The following is an 11,465-nucleotide window of genomic DNA, read 5'->3' as shown; positions in this document are numbered from 1 at the left end:
CTTTTCCAGACCTGTTTGTAGCAGCCACTCTCCTCCGCAGCTATAGCACTGGCTAGGTGATGTGCTGTGAAAGTGGATGCTGCAAGGACCTCAACATCTTTTACAACCTGTACGTGACTTCTTAGGGTCTGTCATGGAAAAGCCATAAGTAGAAATTAAATGCGAGGACATTGTGTACATTCAGACACTTGAGGCCAGCCTGGGTTACATAGTAAGACCCTTTTGCAAAAACCCACTGAGGGCTGAAGACGTGTCTTAGTTGGTAAAGGGCTTTCCTAGCATGCATGGGATCCTGAGTTCCATCTCCAGCTTTACATAAACCAGGTGTGGAGGTATGTTCCTATAACCTCAGCACTTAAGAGGTGAAGGCGGGATCAGATATAGCCAGTTTGAGGCCAGCCTGAAATGCATGAGACACTGTCTTAAAAAAAAAAAAATGCATGGGAGGGCCAGAGAAGTGGGGTGGGGGTGGAGCTGAAGTCAGCTCATTTGGGTCTGAGTAATCCCCAGCATCCACAGAAAAAGCCAACCGTGCTTGCACACACTTATAATCCCAGCCCCATAGAAGCACCATATAACCCCAGGAGAATTGGGAACAGGCAGATGCTTGGAGCTTGCTTCTAGGGCCTAGTGAGATCCTATCTGCATAAAGCAAGGTGCTTGGCTCCTGAGGAACAGCACTGTAGGTGACCTCTGGCCTGCACATTCACATGCTCACATATGAATACAAACTTGTCCATAAGGTGCTTCCTGCCAACCCTGAGGACCTAGCTTCAATCTCAGGGCCCATCAAGGAGGAGAGAACCAGCTGTTGTAGCTGTCGTGACCTCCACATCCGTGCCGTGATATGTGCACCGCACCCTCCCAAATAGATGCAGTTCAAGAGTATCAGTGCCACCGTGTCCTAGGGGATACGAGACAGCAACCCTGCTTGGACACCAGGACCTGGACAGCCCAGCACTCGGAAACACGCTCCCTCATCAGAAAGCAGGACAGTTTAATTCAGCAAATCCTCGTGGCAACCCAGGAATCATTCCGTGCCTCAGAGGCTGTGACCCACGTCCCTGGGTGCTTCTGTCTGGGGGACACTTGGCACTGTGGCCTCCCTTGCTACCGTCATTGGCATGGCTTCGTGTGTGATCTGCTCCTTAAAAACACTCTGCCCAGCAATATGACACTTTCAAGCTGCCTGTACAGCACAGTTGTTGAAAGGTGAGATATGTGCTCATGCAGCCTTCTCCAGGGTAGAAGATAACTCCTCTAACACGGCTGTGCCCACTGGATACAGAGTGAAATCCAGAGCAGGGTGTGTCCACCCCCCGTCCTTATCGAAGTGCCAGGGAGTCAGGACCCAGGCCAGCACAGTGCTTCCTGGTAGGGTGGGTACCAGCCCTACTTAGAATCGGGCCAGGCCTGCTGATGGACAGCCCTCCATCCACCTGGTGCTCGGTGTTGGCAGCCTGCTTGGGGAGAAGTCATAAGGGCATTCTGATACGGTGACCTCATTCTGAGGTCAGTTGAAAGATGAAGCAACTGACAACTATCCCCTTCATCCCAGGCTTGAGCACCCCTGATAGGCCAAGAGATCCCAAAGCAGCCTGTGGGTTGCTGTGGGTACTGGTTGTCAACTCTGTCATCAGCAGGCCTTTGGGGGCCTGGCGGGCCCGGTCTACTCCACTGCACATTTGGAAGCTAGTCCCCAATCATGGGAAGACTGCATTGAAACAAGCTGCAGGCTGGCAGTCCTGTAACTTCTCCTGGGAAGAGCTCTCCGCCAGTTTCTCGACCAGGCTGCCCACTCAGCCAGACCATCCCTTTTGCAATAGGTCTCAGGAGGGAAGCTTGGAGCAAGTGGCCTGTGTCCATAACTGCTCAGTCTTTGCCTAGTGGATGTGTCCTAGCAGTGAGCTAGAACCTCGGAAGGGTTGGGTTGTTGGCTGGCAGCCTTTGTAGAGGGTGAAGATGGCCTTGTCTGTGAGAGATGACAGAGGAGTATAGCTCTTGTATGTTGAGGTGCCCATCAGGGGGCCTGCAGGTCATCTTGCTTACCCCAAAAGTAGAAACTGCTGCCAGATGCAGGCTCGCTGGCCCCTGAAGTCCCTAGGTCCCTGAGGCTGCACTGCAGACAGAGGCATGGTAAATATGGCTGTATAAGGGCCTGGAACCTAGGTAGACAGGATGTGTGGTCCAAGAAGGCCTGGGCTCCCCTCTTGAGCACTAAGGACTTATAGTCATTTCACAATAGTCCTGCCCTGTGCAGGCTGGCTGGTCCAGATAGTGGCCTGGCTAGGATGCTGAGCCACAGGAAGGAATCAGGCTGTATGGGGCCACAAAGGTGCCAGCTCTGCAGCTGTGGCTACCAAGTATGCCAGGTGGTCCCAGAAGAGCCAAGCAGGGCTTACGATATTCACAAATTGCTGCTGGTTCTCAGAGAACCTGCTTCCATCACCTCTGCAGGAATGCCTAGGGTGGCTGTGCTGAGGCATTGCAGTGGCCAGGGTGTACAGAAGTCCAGTGGGCTTCCTCCTGCACTCGGCTTGGTGAGGGTAAGAGGCTGCAGCAGCCACTCACAGACCCAGGAGGATAGCGCTGAAGTGGGAGCCGCTGCGCACCGTGAGGGCGGAGCCGCTGGCATTGTCCAGGAAAACGGAAGTGTAGTGTCCCGTCTGCAAGAAGGGCATGTGTCAGCTGTCAGGCTGCAGCAGAGGCCCCTGGGCAGCCTGCAGTGGGCAGCCTGCAGTGCTCGGCGTGGGTCACATGCACACTGTGGCCTACTCTGCCCCACATGAGAGAAGGGACAGGCCCAAGTCCAGGTTCAGTGTTGCGCTCCTAATACAGTTGGCTTAGTCTCTTGCCCGCCAGTGTTTCACAGCTCACTGTATGGGAACAAGCTCCTGCTCAGGGCCCAGGTCGGGTCTAAGAGGCCAGCAGGCTCCTGTGCCACAGTGTGTCTCCTAGGCCTGCCATAGCCTGTGGAGCCATCACGAGCATTGCTCTAGCCTGGCTGCCCCAGCGTGGGCCATGCATCAGTGGCATCACATTCCTTGAAAACTGGACTGAGATCCACCCAGGGGAGTTACTTCGGAGGACCCACCCAGGGCACGAGCCTTTGAGTTCACGGAACTCACACCTCCGACACTACAGCTGGCTTGAGCCAGACCACCCAGCCTGGAGCTCAACAGAGAGCTGTGAGCGCTCCAGCATTCCACACGCCTCTCTCCACTTTCTTTTTTAGTAATGTCCACACCTCTACCACAGTGACAAAAGAGACTGTCACTGGGGTTCTATGTAGAAGATAACCGTCTTGGGCCTCCCACAGTTGCAGGGGGCTCAGGCATTATCAAGTTCTGTGCCCACACTCCTCCTGGCTCCATGGAGGGCCTGCATGGCTGGAAGCACCTAGAACATCATCAGATTCTTGGAAGGTCTCAAAGTGAGACTGTGGTCCCTCCCGCCAACACAGGTTGAGGGGCTAGAGTTGGAGGGAGAATGGGACCCTAAGCCTGACTCTCCGAAGCGAGCACGAGCACTCGGTGTGTCTGCGGTGCTTTGCCCAGTGGCCCTGAACACCAGCCAGCACCTCCCACACGTCCACGGCCAGCCCAGCCCCACACACCTGCAGATACAGGACACCGTTTACCGAGATGGTGAAGAGCTCGCTGCTGTTCTCCAGCCCCGTGACGGTCTCCAGGGAGCTGCGCCCAAGACAGAAAGAGAGTCAGCGTCCCCGGCCTCACCAGCCTCACTCACAGTGTGCTGGGCAGCAGTCATTCACCATTCGCAGTGAGGCACAAGGTCCAGAGCCATCATCTCTAAGAGGGGGTGTTCAAACTGGGTCTTCAAAAGGAGGAAGGACGGGAAAGGCCAGAGCTAGCACAAAGGCCTCGTTCTCTGGTGGGAAAAAGGCCAAGATGGGAGGCAGGAGGTACCAGGAAGTCCAACGCCTGATCAAGTCTGAGACTTCCCCTATTCATTCTCACCTCCTCCAGCTATGGTGAGCACCTGCCCTGGGCCTGGCCACCATCCTAGCCACCAGGCAAAGAGGGCCACATGAGATAGACACAACCAAAAACGAGCAATGAAAGTCATCACAGCTGAGACATGGGGGACTAACCAAAAACGGGCTTATGGAATTCCCCCAGAAAGGCCCCTAAACATGTGGCTATCCCTCTGTCCTCTGGGTGCGAGTTTTAGAGGAAAGAAAGCCTGGGAAGGAATTAGGATGGGGTCGGGGTCCCCCACGCCCCAGTGGGAGTAGAAATGGAGGCTCTCTACACTGGCGTGGGCCAGGTTCCAACACCCACTCACGCATTGTGCTGGCAAAGAGACTGGATGCAGATCAGCAGGCGCAGACGGTCCCTGGGTCTCGGTGGACCCCTTCTCGGCTGCTCTGTGAATGCTGCGGGGAGGACAAGTCGTGGTGGTCACGTGGGCCGGGGCAGCGGGCAGCCCGCCCTCTACCTCCCCCGCCCGGCCTCGGGGCTCACCCACGTGCAGAGTGGCGGCGAGTGCGTAGAAGCCGGCCACCGGTGCGGTGTACTGGCCGCTGGTCAGGTTCAAGCCTGGGCCCCGGCGGAAGGCTCCCTCAACGTCGGGCTAAGGCGCACACAGGACAGGTCACCCCAGGGCCCCAGCCTGCGCCCCCGCCAGCCGCGCGCCACTCACCAGGTAGTAGACCCCGAGCTCGTGCAGCGCCCGCCGCTCCACCGGCACGTCCCGGCGTAGACGACAGTGGAACGCGGCCTCCACGCGGGGCGCCCGCGGGCCCTGGGCCAAGGTCGCGGCCAGCAGCGCCAACGCAGCCCCCGGGTCCTGGCGGCTGTCACTCTCCTGGGCGGCTGGGGCGCGGGAGGGGCTGTCCGAGGCTGGTGTGGTGAGGTCGCTGGTGCAGCGCCCGGCCGCCACGTTCTCCCGCTGTCGCACTGCGCCTGACACAGGCAGTCAGAGGACCACTCTGCCGCCGGCCCGCGGCCCTGCAGCGGGGGCGCTACTGCCGCAGCTGCCGGTTTCCCTTCACGCCATCTGACTCGAGCAGGTACATTCAGCACCCAGCCCCTTGTCCCCCCTCACCTCTCTGTCATACCCGTACTTTTGGAGCGTTGTTATAAACACCTATTGTGGCTACACTAGAAGTAACACAGAGGTTCGTCACCCTCCGGAAGCTCATTTAAAACCACACAAGCCATGGGCGAAAGCAGGGACAGGGCTCCTAGCAGTTCTCCAAGGGTCAGTCAATTCCAGAAGACATTGACGGCTGCTCCCCAGCCGCTGGCTGCAGGACAGACAGCCCTGGGCTGGTCTAACTTGGAGAGGGAACAAGGAAAGGCAGTCTTTCTTTCCTCTTGAGGCCTCTACCTGCCACACTTCTCTCTGCCCCAGCCCCGCCCCTTGGCAGGTAGGGCTGCCACCGGGAGAGCAGCTTAGCAGGTGTCCGCCAGGGGCTGAAGTCTATGCTGCGCGGGCTTCTCCACACCAGAGCACCTGCCACAGGATGGCACCCTTACCTTTCAGCAACAGCTGGAACTCCTTCAACAGAGCCTCAGGTGGGGTGAAGGGGCCTGGGGGGCCCTGAGGACCTGGTGGCCCTGGGGGTCCCGGCAGGCCAAGCTGGAAGGGAAGGGAAGTGGTGAGGAGATTTGAAGGAAGGTCATTGGTGAGCCCTGTCAGCTCCTGCGGCGAGGCAGGCAGGAGAGTTCCTGCAGTGGCTGTGGGTGCTTTCCTCCTGGGTGGGGGCCTTTGGGCTCTCGTATGCCCTCTGTCACCAAGCACAGAATGAAAGTCATAGGCAAGGATGGGACTGTGCAGGTGTGATGCTCACTAGGGACAGGGCAGGGCAGGGCAGGGCAGGGCAGGCTTTGCATGCAGAGGACACTTCAGGCTGCTTCTGGGGACCCGAGTCTCAGTCTGACATGGGACACAGCAGTAAGTCGCTACTGCACTTGGCCCAGCACTTGGTTCTGGGGAGTTTGTACTGGTCCGGGACCTAAGAGAAGGAGGCAAGCCCCTGCCTGGCAAGGCCAGGTGGCTAGTGTGCAGGGCCAACGCACCACTTCTCAGGCCTGGTGGGTCAGATCCCGGGCAGGCAGGGATGACCCTTAGCAGAGAGGCCTAACACACACTAAAGTCCAGTCTCGATCCAGAGTCACTTTGAGAAACTCAATGCAGGAGGAGTATTTGAGAAACTCAATGCAGGAGTAGGACATCGGGCCCAAGTGCCAGCTTCCTGCCCAGGCCAGGGCCGTACCCCGGGGCCCCACCCTATATCACTTCAGCAGCCTGAAGCTACCCTGACTCCCAAGCACCTACTGGGGACGCTTCTCTCTCTGGACATAAGGTAAAAGCTAGGGAAGACCTGGCATCCTAGGGGTGTATGGGGTGAGTGGTGGGAGCCAGGCCCTAACTCCAGGCTTGCTGGACCCAGCTTCATACTTGACCCCATGTTCTTTCCGTGGCATCCTGGTACCCCTGTGGACAAGGGAAGCTGAGGAGGGGTGAGGAGGGCGTGGGCACGCGCGCTCACCTTCAGTCGCCTGGCCTTGGTCCTGCTCCTCCTCTTGCTGTTGATGCCCTTGTCGCTCTGCCTGACAAAGAGCATCCAGGCATCCCGGGGGTCCACGCTGTGTGCATGCGCACTGGTGGGCTCCTGGAACACAGGCACCCACGGGTAGGTTTGCGTATGATGCTGCTTGCTGGACCCTGGCCCTTCTCACCTGTGCTCTCAGAGGTAGTGTCCCCCATCCCCAGCCCAGGGAGGACGAAGCCTCACTGCGCTGGAGAGCCCAGGCTGCAGGAAGGTGGGGTGGGGCCCGCAGCAGGTTGTCTGGAATACTTCTTCCTGCTCTTCCTTGAGGACAGTCTCACTGTCCTTGACACTCACTGGCGCCCACAGAGGCTTAAGAGGTGACTCTGACTCTGTGAAGACTGTCCCTCCCCAAGGCAGAAGTGCCAAGAAGACCGGCCTCAGAGCCACTGTGGTCACAGGCCATGCTGGGGCAGAGGGGCCTGATGTCATGACTCAAGGCCACCGCACGGGACCTCTATCTTCCTCCGCGCTTCTAAAACACTGGCCCAAGGAGCCAAGCTCTGGGAGGAGCCTTGTTTCCTGGAAGAGGCCTTCGGTAAATAGGACAGTCAATGTGCCTTTTGCAGTCTGGGTTTCACGTGGGGCTGCCAGCTGGAAAGGCAGTGGTTCAAGAGGCCTTAGAAGACGTTATGGGCACAGACCGCAGTGTCTGTTAGAAAGACCCAGGATCTCAGAACAACCCAGGCCGGTGTATTGCGGGTCACAGGCCAGGCTGCCGCCCTGGGAAGATGGAGGCTCCTAAGCTTCTTGCTGGACTGAAAATGCATGATGCAATGCTTTCCATCATAGGTCAGGGAAGTCATACTGACCCTTTTAGGGGACCAGTGGCCTGTGTGTGAATTAAGACCACTGTTGGCTTGAGGGCAGCACAGAAATGCATGGGGCCACACTGGTCTGGGGCCCCAGGAGCTGGAGCGGGGTCTAGGTTCCAGCTATCAGAGAGCTGGTGACACCTTGACACTCCTAAAGAGGGTCCAAGGCCAAAACCCCACTGGGAAGTTCCAGACACTTCCTGCTTCTTGATGACTATGTGAAAGTTGCCTGCCAACGACACGGACATTTGTACTCCCACCAAGGGAAGCAGCTGGGTGAGGCAGAAAAGGGGTGGTGGAAGCCCCGGGCGGGGGGACACGCCTTGCTTAGGGAACCCAGGGGTGTAACCATCACTGTCTTGGTGGATGTCTTGCCCCCTGGTTTGCTGAGGATGGAAGAGCTCTGCTCTAGGGTTCCCTTGTGCCTGGGCTACACAGGTTCGATCCAGACAAGACCCAGACACTCTTCCGTGAGCCCTGGCCCACAGGACCGACCCGCTGCAGTGAGGGCTGCCAACCCGCTCTCCCCGGGCTTCTGGCCACACCCTCCCCAGCCAGTCTCCACCCCAGCGCTTCAGGTAGAGATCAAGGGAGGGAAAGAGGCAGAGCCTTTCCCAGCAGTCCCCAACAGAAAGGAGCTGGGTCTGAGAGCCCCGCTCCTCCGCTAGTCCTCCAGCTTCGGGGGCAAGCTGCCTGCCTTTCACACCTTTCCCAACTTCTCCCACTGGCCTAGTAGAATTCCCCCGCCAAAGCCGCCGCGCGGAGGGCGCGGCTACACAACCCCGGGGCTCACTGACCCTGAGAGGGGCGTTTGCGCAGCCAGAGGTGCCGCCTTCCCGCGGTCCCTGGACCCCTGGGACAGGAAGGTGTGGGCGGCGTGGCCGCGACTTACCAGCAGGCTGTCGGCGGGCGGGGCGGGCTCGGCCCCGGGCAGCTGCGGCCGTGCGGGGTTCCCCACGGGCTCCGGGACACCCAGGCCCACGGCGGCGAGCAGGCTGGCGTAGGCGAGCAGCAGGCTCGCTCCGACGGGGCTGCGGCTCGAGGCCATGCGGGCGGCAGCCACAGCGGCGAGCGCGGCTGGTCTGCTCGGCGCCTTATAACGCGCTTGAATCCCCCGCGTCGCGCGCGCCACCCTCGCTGCTGTCGCCCCTAGCGGCTCGGGCGCGCTCTGCAGGCAAAGGGCCCCGGAGAGGAGGCGGCTGCCGGATCCGGTCCGTGCACACCTCCTCTTGGCGCCTCTGGTCGGCCCTGCTGTAGCCCAGGGTCAGCGTCTCCGTGATCCTAGCCCTGCACCCTGGCCCTCTTAAAACCCCCCTTTCTCTGAGAGCATCCGGGGTCCCCACTCCACCATTCTGCGAGTCTTCTCAGCCCTGCGGCTCCCTTCTGTCTCTCCCTCCTGGTGCCCGGTGAGTTACGGGCCATGTTGACACAGGTTGAGTCCCTTGGAGTATGGAGACCCTCGTGGCTCCTCCCTTTTTAAGCTGGGGAACCAGGGGCACTTGTCCTAATGAGAAGGACAGATGTTGGGAAGAGCAGGTTGTTGCGGTGCTGGGTCCTCTCAGACTCCACCTACAATGCTAGCAGCTACAGAGCGTTGACCCAGCCTGGCTGGAAGGCAGACCCCTCTGAAGCCCTAAGCCAAGTGTGGGGATGGAGCCCAGCTGCCCACTGCCCACACAGGGCAGCCAGCCAGGACAGACGTGGCAAACCCTAAAGGCCGGATCTGGGAGAAGGCCTTTCCTGAGTGGCTCTCCTCTAAAGAGGCAGGTCCTCTGCCTTGGGCTGCTGTTGTTCCCTTGGCTACCTGGCTTCCTTCGGGTTTTGTTTTAATTAGCTTGTGTGCATGCACATTCATTGAGTGCAGGTGCCCCTAAAGGCTAGACCAGGGAATCCAGGAAGGGGCTTGATTTGCAGAACATGACCCCAAATTGTCAAGCGACCCTACTCCGTTCACAGTGAGGCCCAGCTGCAGTGCTGACAACGGGATCTGTTGCCATGTGAAAGTAGTTATTTTCCCAAACAGCGGACTGTCCTAGTGACGTCATAGGTTCTTCCAGAGGGCCCAGATCCAATTGGTTCTGGTGCTGGCATGGCTTCCTGGACCCTAGCTCAAGGTAATGACGCAGCCCAGTCCAGGCACATGGCCCCAGAACTCTGGGCTTTCAGGAAAGGATCCTGCATGTTTTCAGGGTCCCATTTGAAGACAAGATCGTCTGGAGGACAGCAAAGCTCACAGGACACTAAGCCCACAATGAAGGAACTGCACCCTTTATTCAGAAGTGGGGGCTTTGTGGCTGGTGCCTGCATCTGAGCAGAAGCGCTGAATGAGAAGGACAGGGCAGGCAGACCTAGCAGTGACCTCCCCGTGTGCCTTCTTGCGTGGCAGAAACCTAATCCTCATTCTTGGGCCCTCATGTCATGGCCTTGACCTGGCTTCCTGGCAGTTCAATGAGCCAAGCTTTCCCAGTGTCCCTCTTTCTCCAAAGGAAGGCATTGGTTGATGAGGTCATGGGCATGAAATCTCCCTTTACTCAAAGACAATGGGAGCCTTCTGAGGCCGGCTAGCTGTGTGGCCTCCAGAGTACCTGCAGATAGCTGTGGTGTCACCTGGCCTGGTTAGTTCCTGGATAGGACCATCAGTGCTCAGATCACATGACTGTCTCCATCAGACAAATGAAGAAAATGAGGGATACAGTTTGGGAGCATCAAGGAGTCCCAAAGGAAAACATATCCAGGCCCAGTTGCAATGTCTTGTAGTCAGAAGCTCTTCAGAGTCTGAGTGCTCCTGCAGGCTCTGAGTGCTCCCAGTGTGTGGTGGTTTGAATAAGAATGGCCTCCATAGGCTCTTATGTTTGAAGGCTTAGTCATCAGGGAGTGGAACAGTTTGAAAGGATTAGAAGGACTAGGAGGTGTGGCCTTACTAGAGGAAATGTGTTGTTGTTGGGGGCTGGGCTTTGAGGCTTTAAAAGCCTGAGCCAGGCCCAGTCTCTCAGCCCACAGATCAGGATGTCACTCCAGCACCACGTGAGCCACCATGCTCACTTCCATGATGATGATGGACTAAACTTCTGAAACTGTAAGCAAGACCCCAATTAAATGTTTTATTTTATTTTATTTTATTTTATTTTATTTTATTTTATTTTATTTTATTTTATTTTATTTTATTATTTGGTAAGAATTGCCTTGGCCGTAGTGTCTCTTCACAGCAATAGCACACTGACAGGTTCTGGCAGGGGGTGGGGGCTTGAATGCTCTCAGTCTCTGACTGCTCCTGAGGGGTCCCAGGGCTGTCAGGGTTCTAGGTGCTCCTGTACACTCCATGTGCTCCTGAGCACTCTATATCCTAACTAGAAGTCCTTGCTAGCTTCAGATGTCTGAGTCTTTGTTTCCCTAGGCTTCTGAGGCATGATTCTTGGGAGGCCTTGTGGCCTTGTATTACATGAAGATCTGATGCGCTTGATTCTCTTTGAGCTGAGCTCATGGCTGTGCCCCTTCCCACTCAACTCATGCCCCTAGGGAGGCTTTAGTGGACCGTGCTAGTATTTTGTCTCCCCTCCCTACGTTCTGTTTGCTTTGCTCAGTGGGTGGCCTTAGCAAGAGGTGGGGACAGCAGAGTCAGGGATATCTTCCCTGCATAGCAGACACTAAAGCTGTAGCTGTGTTCTCCTAGACTATCTTGAGTGTACTCATGCCAGTTCCCTGGTGTCTGGAAGCTGGTGGTGGCCAGGATACCTCACTGTTGCTGGTGCCTGGCATTTCCACAGCTCTGCCTGAACACCCTTGAAGCTGGCTCCCAGTTAGACACTCCCTTTATTATCCCTAGCTGGAGGAACTTTCCTCCTGGAACACCAATTATGCCACTGGCCCCAGATTGGCCAGATGAGGCACAATTCAGCAAAGGGGCTTCCTCCATTTGCACTCATCCCAGGATGCTTGGCCTTTCCAATTCCCCATTTCTGATTGAAGTCAGCTTTCCTCTTTCAGCCTTTGCCTTTGAACAGCCCTGGGGTGATCTGTTTAGGGAAACACTGTAGGACATTCCCCATGGTCATGCTGAGAGAGACTGGGTC

At 57.3% G+C, this 11,465-nt stretch overlaps 1 protein-coding gene across 1 annotated transcript; it reads right to left on the bottom strand.

Moving 5' to 3' along the window:
• Positions 1-975: 975 nt before the first annotated feature.
• On the bottom strand, positions 976-8,504 carry Erfe (erythroferrone). The gene is made up of 8 exons (XM_021646910.2): positions 8,288-8,504; positions 6,521-6,643; positions 5,505-5,607; positions 4,666-4,928; positions 4,488-4,596; positions 4,309-4,399; positions 3,617-3,695; positions 976-2,666 (listed from the first exon to the last, which is right to left on the bottom strand). Exons 1-8 carry the CDS (start codon positions 8,441-8,443, stop codon positions 2,568-2,570), a joined length of 1,023 nt encoding a protein of 340 aa, XP_021502585.1. The 5' UTR covers positions 8,444-8,504; the 3' UTR covers positions 976-2,567.
• Between the last annotated feature and the right edge of the window lie 2,961 nt (positions 8,505-11,465).

Source organism: Meriones unguiculatus, chromosome 15 (assembly GCF_030254825.1).
Source record: "Meriones unguiculatus strain TT.TT164.6M chromosome 15, Bangor_MerUng_6.1, whole genome shotgun sequence".
Classification (NCBI taxonomy): domain Eukaryota; kingdom Metazoa; phylum Chordata; class Mammalia; order Rodentia; family Muridae; genus Meriones; species Meriones unguiculatus.
The sequence above is the reverse complement of the archived record's forward strand: the minus strand, read 5'-3'. Positions and strand labels throughout refer to the sequence as shown.